At 55.0% G+C, this 11,242-nt stretch overlaps 2 protein-coding genes and 1 long non-coding RNA gene across 3 annotated transcripts; all 3 read left to right on the plus strand.

Annotated features, from left to right (window-relative positions):
* The first annotated feature begins 1,117 nt into the window (after positions 1-1,117).
* Positions 1,118-3,664, plus strand: CALHM1 (calcium homeostasis modulator 1). The gene is made up of 2 exons (XM_010309487.2): positions 1,118-1,784; positions 3,197-3,664. The coding sequence occupies exons 1-2, from the start codon at positions 1,236-1,238 to the stop codon at positions 3,662-3,664; spliced, it is 1,017 nt and encodes a 338-aa protein (XP_010307789.2). The 5' UTR covers positions 1,118-1,235.
* Positions 3,665-6,865: 3,201 nt separating this feature from the next.
* LOC142602582 (uncharacterized) lies at positions 6,866-9,126 on the plus strand. Its single transcript, XR_012836325.1, has 3 exons — positions 6,866-7,003; positions 8,877-8,915; positions 8,985-9,126. It is a non-coding gene; the product is annotated as an uncharacterized LOC142602582 (long non-coding RNA).
* A 49-nt stretch (positions 9,127-9,175) lies between these two features.
* Positions 9,176-10,498, plus strand: CALHM2 (calcium homeostasis modulator family member 2). Its single transcript, XM_010309483.2, has 2 exons — positions 9,176-9,862; positions 9,946-10,498. The coding sequence occupies exons 1-2, from the start codon at positions 9,320-9,322 to the stop codon at positions 10,360-10,362; spliced, it is 960 nt and encodes a 319-aa protein (XP_010307785.2). The 5' UTR covers positions 9,176-9,319; the 3' UTR covers positions 10,363-10,498.
* The last annotated feature ends 744 nt before the right edge of the window (positions 10,499-11,242 follow it).

Genomic DNA, 11,242 nt, shown 5'->3' on the forward strand with positions numbered 1-11,242 from the left:
TTGTATTCCCAATTCCTGTACATCCCAAATTTATCAAGGGGCTGGGATTATACCCACAAGACGTGGCTGTAAGAAAATCATTTGGCCTCCATTGCTGCCATTCAGAGCAAAGTGCACTCAAGCCCTTCAGAAATGCTCATTGTAAGTGGGCAAAAAGAAGAAATCTCAGGGGAAAACTTGAATCTCAGAGCTCTGCTGGACAGGGAGCATCTCCTGAGAAAGCAGAGGTACCCAGGGCTCAGATGCTCTCAGTAGGACCCATCTGCAGAGCAGGGTGCATCCTCTGCACCCCTGTTCCTGCAGCCCTCTCTCCTTTCTATGCCTGTTTTTCTCCAGCCCGAAAGCCCAGAAAAGCACTATGTGCCTCTGGATGTTGCCAGACTATGCGAACCAGGGGTTGAAGGATATTTTAGCAAGCCCTGAGGGCACAGTGCTGTGAAAACCAAGGAGCTACAAGTGTCATCTTGTAAGTCTGGCTGAAATGTGGATGTTTGCAGGATGGAGGGGAGCTACTAACAGGGGGCAATACAGATACAACATCCCAGAGCACCAAGAGCTTTATCCCTTCTTCCTCTGCCTTTCCTTTTCTCTTCCCTCTGCAGAATAAAACAGAAAAGGCATTTCCCAGTGAAGCAGGTACAGAGGATGGGGCTGGCAGACCTGAGAGGTGCTTGCATTAGACACTGCTGGGGCAATGCAGACATGGAGGGAGGGGGGAAGCTCTGGCATCCCGCTTTTCCATGCGTGCCGGCACCGCAGAGGTGAGGCGTCCCATTCGGTCCTGGGAGGAGTACCCACCTCCTGCATTTGCAAACAGGTTCACAGAGGCCGACCAGCCAACTCCGCTTTCTGCCCAGGGCACAGATTGCTGTGGGGAGGGCAGAGCCATGGTAACACCTGCACTCTCCAACCAAGGGGACCAGCGGCTGGGAGACTGCAGAAATGGGGATGTGGAGAAGAACAAAGCCAGGTTTAGCAAACCAGAAAAAACCCAGGTCCAACAGACCCAAAGAAGAGCAGAAGGAAGCAAACTCTGATCTTTTGCAAGCCACAAAATCAGCAGAAAAAAATGTTTTCATTTTCTGCGTTAAATATTTGGGCTGTAACAGTGCATGAATGAAGCAGAAGCACAGAGACTTGTTGATGCCCATCTTTGCAGAGGAGGGCTGAAAGAATGAAGTAAACCGAGGCCACAGCTTGGACCCTGGTGGGGGGAGGAATCATATCAAGGAAAGATGGACAAGTTTCGGATGATCTTCCAGTTCCTGCAGTCCAACCAGGAGTCCTTCATGAATGGCATCTGTGGGATCATGGCCCTTGCCAGCGCCCAGCTGTACTCAGCCTTTGATTTCAACTGCCCCTGCCTGCCACGCTACAACCTGGCCTATGGGCTGGGCATTCTCCTGGTGCCCCCCTTCATCTTGTTCCTGCTGGGCTTCGTGCTGAACAACAATGTCTCCATGCTGGCGGAGGAGTGGAGGCGGCCCCGGGGCCAGCGAGGGAAGGACCCGGCCGTCCTGCGCTACATGTTCTGCTCCATGGCGCAGCGGGCCATGATCGCCCCGGTGGTCTGGGTCTCGGTGACGCTGCTGGACGGCAAGTGCATCACCTGCGCCTTCTGCACCTCGGTGCCTGTGGAGACCCTGGGCAACACCAGCCACCCCAGCCTCTCCCAAGGGGACATGAAGCGGGTCCTCGCCCGCATTCCCTGCAAGGAGATCTACGATGGACAGGAGCTCATTGCCAACGAAGTGGCCGTCAGGTACCTGCGCTGCATCTCGCAGGTAAGAGGCATCATGACTGTGTCCTTGCTGGTGACTTGGGGTGAGGCACTGCCAGCCTTAGATCTTCCCTCAAGGGAATCTCCTTGTTGAAATCCTGCAGGAGGAGAGACTGGTGATTTCGCAGGGGTACCAGGTGTGTTCAGGCTCAGCTCTGGGGAGTTATGCCTCCAGTGTGGTGCAGAAACTCAAGCTGTAGGTTGTCCTGATAATTTGGTCCCCCCTCCTGCCTGGGCAGCCTGGGGCTGCAGGGCAGTGATACACGGCCAAGCTGTATGCAGAGATTCATTTAGAGCAAGTTCAGAAGGGGCTGACATGGATGTTATTGCCTGGCTGGTCCCCCTCCCGTAACCCACCAGTTGCTCATGGTTGCTCTTGCTGCTTATTATAACAAGTGCAAGTGATGGGCTGATAACCATCTATGCCGCTTGCCTCTGCCGCTTGCATGGAAACAGCCAGAATGTGTTTATTAACCATCCCAGGGAAACACAAATGAAGACATGCCACTAACCGCTTGTCCTGTGCTTGATTCCTCTCAAGCCCTCTGCTTCTAGCCACCTTGGAGACAGGATGGTCTGACCCACTCTGGTCACTCATGAACTCCTGTTTAAAAGCAGCTCCTCTCCCTGACCTCCTTAGAGCAGACAGGATTATCCCCCATTTATCAAGAGAAATGGAGCTGCAGAGACTTCTCCAAAGACACAAAGCAGACTTTCCTGAGTAGACCCCAATTCCCAGCTGCCGGGAAGCACTGGGAGCTGCAAAACAAGAGGTGCCACCCAGATACCCCCCTCCCAGGTGCACTTTTATGGGGCTGCATTTAGAGCGGGGTTCACCCTCATGAGGTCTGCCTGCGCAGCCTGGCAGCAGCCTGAGCTGAGGCTGATGGTGAACAAGACAGACCGGTCCTGGCTCTGCCCTCATCTCACCCTTCCTGTCAGACCCCGTTAACAGGGGAGCCTGTCACCACTGCTCACCCACGATAGATGTTACTAAGTCAAACAGCTCGGGAAAAGGGTTAGACAGCTGCATAAACCCAGGGAGTATCTGAAATGACGTTAGCTGCGAGTCAGAGGACACAGACAGACACAGACTATCCTAGACCCAGGTGAGGTGCAGTCGTATCGGTGGCGGGACCGAGGGCTGGGTGCAGGATTCAATCTGGTGTTATTTGTGGTCACTGCCTGCTGATGCTGTATAAGGTGAGAAGTGGAGAGGTGCCATGCAGATGCACTGACATGGCAGATAGGGTCTCCTTGCCCAGCTTTGCAATGTAAATGCAGCCAAATGTCAAACAGCCCAAAGTGGAGCCAGGCTCATTCACAACCCCGGGGGGCTCCTGCTAGCTGGTGGGAAGTGCCAGGCATGTGCTCTACCTACCTGTGACAAGTCCGGTTCCCCTCTTGTTCCTGCAGGCTCTGGGCTGGTGCTTTGTGCTGCTGATGACCACACTGGCTTTCTTGGTCAGATCCCTCCGGCCCTGCTTCACCCAAGCCGCTTTCCTGAAGAGCAGGTACTGGTCCCACTACATCGACATTGAGCGCAAGCTGTTCGACGAGACGTGTGCGGAGCACGCCAGGAGCTTTGCCAAGGTCTGCATCCAGCAGTTCTTCGAGGGCATGAGCACGGACCTGGCGGCCGCTCGCTGCCACCCACCCAGGAAAGCCCCTGCAGATGCGGGGGAAGCTGCTGAGAAGCTCCTGGGCATCACCGACCAGGGCACCATGAACACGGCGCTGAAGAGCTGGCACAGATGCAAGCCCCCGCTGCACCTCCACCCACCCGCCCACCACAGTGGCAATGGCTGGGCAGGGGAACAGCAGCCTCCTGCGCACCCCTCTGTGCCCCGAAAGGAGACGGCTGCCTACTACAGCCGGGTGTGAGGGGTGCAGAGCTATGCAGAAGCAGAGCTGCACTTTTGGGAGAGGAACTACAGAGAGGGTGGACAGGCAGGCATCTGAGCTGGGCAGAGGCCAGGGCCAGCGCCACAGGGGCTGTGGGGGAACAGGCACCCAAAGGGCTCGGTGGTGCCAGTGCGATCCCATCCATTGCCACATGCAATCCTATAGCATCAGTAATTCAGGCAACAAGTTCTGTGCCAAGCAGGACGGCTACTCAAGGTCATGATGGACAAGCTTTGGGGATGCTGAAGGGTGTGATGTGGCAGCCGGACAGACGTGCTGTGTGTCCCACACCACCAAGCACCAGGTTTGTGCTGCGGCGGTTGCCAAGGCAGACACTACCACGTGTGCAAAACTTCCTTTCTTTTTCTACACGCTCAGTGCTGGGCAGCACTGGGTTTAGGCAGTATTAAAAATCTCCTGGTGGGGAAACAAGCTGGGGGTGCCCCTTTCTCACACCAAGCTATGAAACCTCAAAAATCTCCCCGTTACCCCTCCACACACTACATTCCCACAGACACACACAGCTTCCAGGCCAAGAAAAGCTTTAAAATAAATTTGATCCAAGCAACAAGCTAGTGAAGGGACATCCCATATTGCTTTACATGTGACAGGAACGGCGTGGTTGGTGTCACAGGTACTATTCAGTGAGGAGTCCACAGAGATCCTCCTTGAAGAGCCTGTCCAGACAAGGAGAGCAGCTACGATGTAGCAGCATGGAGGGTGGGGGCCAGGCCAACCCCCTGCCACAAATTTGCTGCAGGACAGTTCTTGCAATTTTACCTGGATTCCTCCCTGACACAAAGACTGCTGTTAAAAACCCACCTGGGTGTTTGTTTAAGGAGCCAAATAAATAATTCAGACTTACTGTTCAAGCTCTGTGCTCAGGCAAAAGGATTTATAAAAGTTATTTACAAAAGCTGTTGGTGTTTCTTTATTTGAATGCAATGAAAAGGACTGGGGGGGCCCTGGGCCAAGCCCGGGGCGCTGAGGCCACATGAATCAGGGCGTTTTGCCGGTGCACGGTGGCCAGCAGCGAGGCAGCCCTGGCCCTTGGAGGAGAAGCCGGGGAGGCACCGCTGACCCTACACAATACCAGGTGGCTGCCCATTTCCACAGGAACTGAGGATGATGGGATACAGGCCCTCGAGGTGACTATGGAAATCACAGCCTGGAAGAGTGTTCCCCGGTGGCCCTGATTTTATTACCAGTATGCTGAAGGAAAACCCTTTTTGAAAGACAAGTTTTACCCCCACTGCATCCCTTCTGAAATGTTCATCCCCTTGAAATTTCTGCTGCCGCGTTCTTCTTCGAACCAACTTATTACCGCTGCTGGTAACTGAGATGACTGTCGTTTGCATAAACCTTAATTATTGGTGTGTAACTCCACAGAGGCTGTGGGGAGAGGAGAACAAAGGACCAAAATGATGAGGAAATTCTCCAAGCTGCTGTGAGAGCGCCTTAGCAAGCCCATAGTCAAGGGCAGGCTGAATCTGGCTGACTCCCAGGAGAAAGGAGTGTGACACAGATTTATCATTAATCTTCACACCCCAAACTTTAATTAAGGCACCTGCCCAGAAATTAATAGGCACAAAACCTGATTTACAAAGCAAAGGAGATTAAAAGATAAAGGTGGTTTCCACTCCTATTATTTGCAGTTCAGTGCTGTTAATGGCTCACCGGGAAAGGTGCACTCGGAGTCCCCACAGCGGGCTGGCAGGCTCCACAGCAGAGCCATTAAGATACTAAAAAACCAGCGTGCATTTGCAAAGAGAAGCTTTTGGACTTTTAATTTAGATTTTTAGGATCAGAGCTCTGCCCCCATGCAGCAATTCCAGCAGCAGCAGAGAGTCCTCGCAGAGCAGGCAGGGTGTTCTCTCTTTCCTGGATCTTGGGGACACTGTTCATGGCCTTCAGGAGGAGACCTCTCATTAGGGAACCCGACACAGCCCCTGGGATTTCAGCTGGGCTGTGTTCCCGGCGCTGAGGTGGGTTAGCAGCAGCACCCCACGCACGGAGAGAGCCCCAGGGCCCCCAGCCAGGCACTGGGCGGGAGGGGAGTCAGCCCCGGGCAGGCACGGAGCTGTGGGAGTGCCGAGGGATGTGCCGCAACCAAGCACCTGGGAGCTGCAAAAACCCGTCCAGGGAGCCCAGATCTGGGGGTAAGAAGGAGGACTCGGTCCAAAATTCCCATCTGAACTGCTGACGCTGGGCTGAGCTCAGCTTTGCTCTGGGCAGAGGGGAACGTGGGTGTTGCTGAAGATTTGCCTGTGCCGAAGACATCCTCTGGGGAAAGCTGAGTTTAAGCCCAGGGACATGGTGATGAGGAGACTGGAGAAGGAGGACGGGGGCATCCAGCCTCTGCAGCAGGCTGGGCAGGAGGGAGAAATGGCAGAAAGAAGGGAGCAACGCAAGGGGAAAGTAAGGCGTCCTTGGCTGCCTTGCAGGCATTGCTCCGCAGAGGAAGCACCGAGCGGAAAAGCCGAGCTGGGCAGGAATGCACTGCGTTTGCCAAATTGTGGGCTGCGCCCAGCCCCACACGCATGGCTCCCCCGGCCCCACTCAGCCCCCACCACCCCTTGCAGCAGCCTCGCCACTCGTTCGCGGGAGGCGGGAAGCGAAACCTGGCCGCCCCGCAGAGCTTGTGATGGTGGGTTCCTGCTTCTCTAAAAAACCCAGCCAGGCTGGTATCTTCCCCGCTGGCTCAGCTGGCTCCCATGCACAAAAGCAGCAGTTCCTGCCCCTTTGCGCGGGACCAAGGGCTTCTCCCATGCACGACTGCATCCCCTGGGGACCACGTGGGCTGCATCCACACCTCAGGCTGGGGGCTCCGGCATTTCCCCTTGCGTCCCAGCAAGGCGCCCCATTGCTCCCATCCTCCAGGCAAACCCTGTGCTGTCCCAGCCAGCCTTTGCACAGCTGCATCGCAGATCTGAAAAAAAGACGATGTGCTTTTTCCAGTGACTCATTCTCAGCCTTTCCTTTCCTTTTTTTTTCTTTTTAAAGGCACAACCTCAGCTTTGCACCCAGCAGAAGCCAAGTGCCTGCTCTTTGCCCCACCCAAGCACAGGGCCCGAGAACAACCTCCTCCCTCCTCCCAAAAGCTGACAGCTGAGGGTACACTGCAGACTGAAAAAGGAAGCTGCCAAACTCTTAACGTCGTTTTCATCAGCTTTTGCTCTGCCCATCAGGCCAGCCTCAGCCGCATCCCCAATTCTGCACGGCCCTGCGTGCTACCGGGAACCCGCCACAGCTGGAGCCCAGGCAAAAACCACTCAAGGAGCCGAGAAGGCTCCAGAACTAGTTTCAACTACTTTTCAAGTAAGTGACTTCGTTTTTTCTTGCTTTCATACATGCTTTAGGGAAAGACTTTAACAGAATCTGCTAAAAAAAAATGATCTGCTGCAAACAACTTTTCCCCTACCCTTCTACCCACCCTTCTCTCTCCCAGGTAGGCACCATAACCACCAAACAGAGGAAGAGTAACCGCCCCCCCCCCCCCCCAAAATGGCATAGTCCCCTTTGCCAGCTCCTCTTATTTTTGCTTTGCTGGTTGTCAGGCACTGTCAGGAAGGTCAGAGGGTCTTGTTTATCAGAGCTATTTGCTGGTAACTCTAACAACAGAGTTTTGAACGCCATGCACTAGAACAAGTTTGCAGGTTTAGCGTCTGGCTGCAAACGTGGTGTACCACAAAGCACGGCAGTCGGAGCTGGAAGCCTGGTCCCCGTCACGTGGCTGTAGTTTTCAGCTGGTCTGTCTCCTTTGCCAAGGGAGTTTTGCATATGGAAAACTGGGAAGATGCAAGAAGATGTCAAGGGCTGCTTGTGTTTGAACTCAGTGATATCACAGTGTGACTGTAAAGGGAGTGCCATGGGTTAGACACAGCAGGGAACCGAAGCCAAATTTCTGCCCCCGTTCCCCTCCGCTGCACTATGGAGGTAGAGGGTAAAACAGGATTTGGTGGGGTAGCAGCTGAGTTGAATCACAGCAGTGATTTACAGCACAGTGCATGAGCAAGCCTTGTACAAGAGACTGTAAGCGTTAAGGTGCCTTTGTGTCCTCTGCATGAAGGTCCCCGTAGCCTTTTCCCCACAGCTGGGGCTGGTCCAGGGAAGTCTTGCTCTGTGCACGCTGGCTGGGAGATGCCAGTATCAAGGCAGATTTTGGAGCAGCCCTGCTGTGGGTCAGGCTCCCCGGGAGCCCCGGATGTGCACCGATGCTGCCGGCACCGTGCAAGCTGCCAGAGACGGTTAGTTGGGTGCCCAGGTCCTTCCTGTCTCCAGCAAACCCCAGTGACAGCAGTTCCCCTGAGGCCAGCGGGTTTTGTCACACGGGTGAGGGTTCCTAGAGCTAGCAAGGTGCTTGGGGCTTCCCAAGATGAAACCTTGTGGGGGTGCAGCGCAGATGGAAAGTCAACTAAGAAATTAATTAAATGTGGCTTGCAAATGGCATGGGGGAATGGGTATCACTGCATATGCAGCGGTCCTGAGTGCCTACAGTCCACACAGCCCAGCCCTGTCAGTGGGATGGGCATCCCAGTATAACCAGTGTCGTACTGGGAGAAGGAGCTGGAGGAAGCTGCACAGACAAAGTGCAGTGAAGTGCCTGTCTGGCACCAAGGTGTGCACGTCGAGGGGCTCAGTTTCAGGCCAGCAGTTAGAGGCTGAGCCAGGACTGCAGGCCAGGACAGGGAGTGTGGTTATGTCAACCCACTGTGGGGGAGAAGGAGATCATCCTGCCACACCTAATCCTAGCAAAAACGCCTACAAAATCACTGACCCAGCTCTATTGGCATTTGGTGTTTGTATCCTGAGTCATAAAGATAAGCTCTGCTTTCCCAGAAAGTAACTTCTCTTGCTGGTAGCAACAGCCCCTGAGCATCCCCTCACCCCTGGCAGTGGAGGCTGCTCCTACCTGGCCCTCTCCATCTCCCTGCCCCCAAACCTTCCGGGGCATCTCGCAGCACCTTTTGCTGCCTCCCTGACGTAGTTTGCCTGTTACTAAACATTAACTCATCAGGTCTAAAGAGGGAGGTAAAAGCCACACACACCACCTTCAAGGCAGCGCAGCATCAGCACGCACATGCCACGTGCGCCTGGGCTAGCGTGAGTCAGCGGTAGGGCTGGGGACGCATCCCAATGCCAGTGGTCCGGTCCAGTTTCCCCAGTAATGCGGCGTCCTCCTTCTTTGCAGGCTTGGGAGATCATCGAGTGTCCAGCAGTAATGCCGACAGTAATCGCCTCTGCGGGAGGTGACTAAAACCGAAGAGAAGTAAAGACAATGAACATGCAAACGACAGAGGCAGAAACAGCTGTCCCGTTGTAATCTTCACTGCAGAAGCACTTTTGGAGGGTTTAGTGGGAAACTGAAACGACCAAGATTTCCCTCGCTGCTTAGGCTGAATCCCTCTTTGGCCCCTTTTGAAGTATCCCTGGTATCAGCAACCTGCTCCAGAGGCTGGGACACCAGGCAGGAGGAAGGGACAGCAGTGAAGGTGTCGTGCTCCTGGAGCAACCCCTTGCACATCAGCCAGCCTAAGGCCATTTCACCCCCCATCGGTGTGTCCCTTGGTGTTGGGAGGTGGGCCAGCACGGCCCCCCGCTGCGGTACACGCTGCCTCTTGCTTTCGGGACAAGATGGCTGCCCTCATTGCTGAGAACTTCCGCTTCCTCTCCTTGTTCTTCAAGAGCAAAGATGTGATGATCTTCAATGGTTTGGTGGCCCTAGGCACGGTGGGCAGCGAGGAGCTCTTCTCAGTCGTTGCCTTCAACTGTCCCTGCTCCCCTGCCCGCAACTACATCTACGGGCTGGCCGCCATCGGCGTCCCGGCCCTGGCCCTCTTCCTCATAGGCGTCATCTGGAACAACCATACCTGGAACCTGGTGGCTGAGTGCCACAAGCGTGGCACCAAGAACTTCTCTACTGCTGCCACCTTCCTCCTCTTCGGCTCCATCATGGGCCGCGCAGCCGTGGCGCCTGTTACCTGGTCAGTCATCTCACTGCTGCGCGGGGAGGCTTACATCTGCGCCCTCAGTGAGTTTGTCAGGCCCTCCTCCCTGGACAAGTTCCCAGCCGAGTATGGGGCTGAGGTGCTGGCCAGGTTCCCCTGTAAAGATGTGCCAGCAAACCTCACCAAGTTCAGGGACGAGGTGACACGGAGGCTGAGATACGAGTCCCAGGTAGGCACGCCGGGGAGAAAGCCACACGGAGTGGGTGAGACCACCTTGCCGAGTCCTAACGCAGCCTCTCTCTTCTCTCTCAGCTCTTCGGCTGGCTGCTCATCGGCATTGTCGCGGTCCTGGTTTTCCTCACCAAGTGCCTGAAGCACTGCTGCTCGCCTCTGAGCTACCGGCAGGAGGCTTACTGGGCTCAGTACCGCTCCAACGAGGACAAGCTCTTCCGACGCACGGCCGAGGTCCACTCCAGGATCCTGGCAGCCAAGAATGTGAAGCAATTCTTTGGCTTCGTGGCGCTGGACAAGGAGGAGAAGGAGCTGGTGCAGGAGTTCCCGGTGGAGGGTGTCCAGCCAAGCCCCCAGTGGAACGCCATCACAGGCGTCTACATCTACCGGGAGAACAAGGGCTTCCCCCTCTACAGCCGGCTCCATAAATGGGCCAAAGGGGTGGAAGGGAATGGGCCAAGTCCAGAAGGCCACGAAATGCTCTTTTTGGCTTCCTAAGACAGCCACTGGCAGCAGTTCCCCAGACTGCCTGGCAGGCCTACCAGTATCGGTGCGCGGCTGAGGGATTCACTGGGAATATTCCTCCTAGCAGGATTTCGTCTCTCAGTGGGTAAACGGGGATCAACAGCCTCAAGGTAAGAGACTGATAAGCAATACACTGAGCTGGGGAACCCCTCCCTCCGAGACAACCATCTCGTTGCTGCTCCCAGAGACACCAGGGGAGCAAAGAGCAGATGCACACCTTACCTCCGGGCTGCCCATGCACCCTGCTGTCTAATGCGCCAGCAGAAACCTCGGGGAGCGAGAGGTGGGCATGACATTTCTAACCGTGATTCCTGCAGTCCCACTGGTCTCCCCCATGGCAGGGTTAGCCCCAGCCATCCTGCACACCTACTTATTTTATTGACATTGGTATCTTCTTACGCAGTCGCGCGGTGCCTGTTATGCAGGCAGGTCCCGGAGCACTTTACAGACTTTACAGCGCAGGGAAGAGGGAAGCAGTGGGTACATTCCTGTGGCAACAGGGATGCAATAGCACCTGGAAAGGAATGGGTCAGTAATAAAGCAGCACACCAAATAACTGAGAGACTAAGGCAGGAGGAATCACCAATATTCCCGGTATCCAGAAAGACACTGTAATTAACAAGTTGGAATTTGGGCAGGACACCAAACTCCCTTTGTTCTTACTGAAGTGCCTGGCAATCTCTAATGAGCCCAAATGGTCACAACCATGAGTTTATAAACCCAGAAGATGGCACCATCGGCAGAATAGCTTTCAGGCGAGGTGGCGGAGGCTGAGAGGAAGCAGTACCAGCAGTGAGCCACACCACTGCCTGCAGCTCATCGCATTTCTCATCCAACCATTGATGAGTCCCGC

Source organism: Balearica regulorum, chromosome 7, assembly GCF_011004875.1.
Source record: "Balearica regulorum gibbericeps isolate bBalReg1 chromosome 7, bBalReg1.pri, whole genome shotgun sequence".
In the NCBI taxonomy this organism is placed as follows: Eukaryota; Metazoa; Chordata; class Aves; order Gruiformes; family Gruidae; genus Balearica; species Balearica regulorum.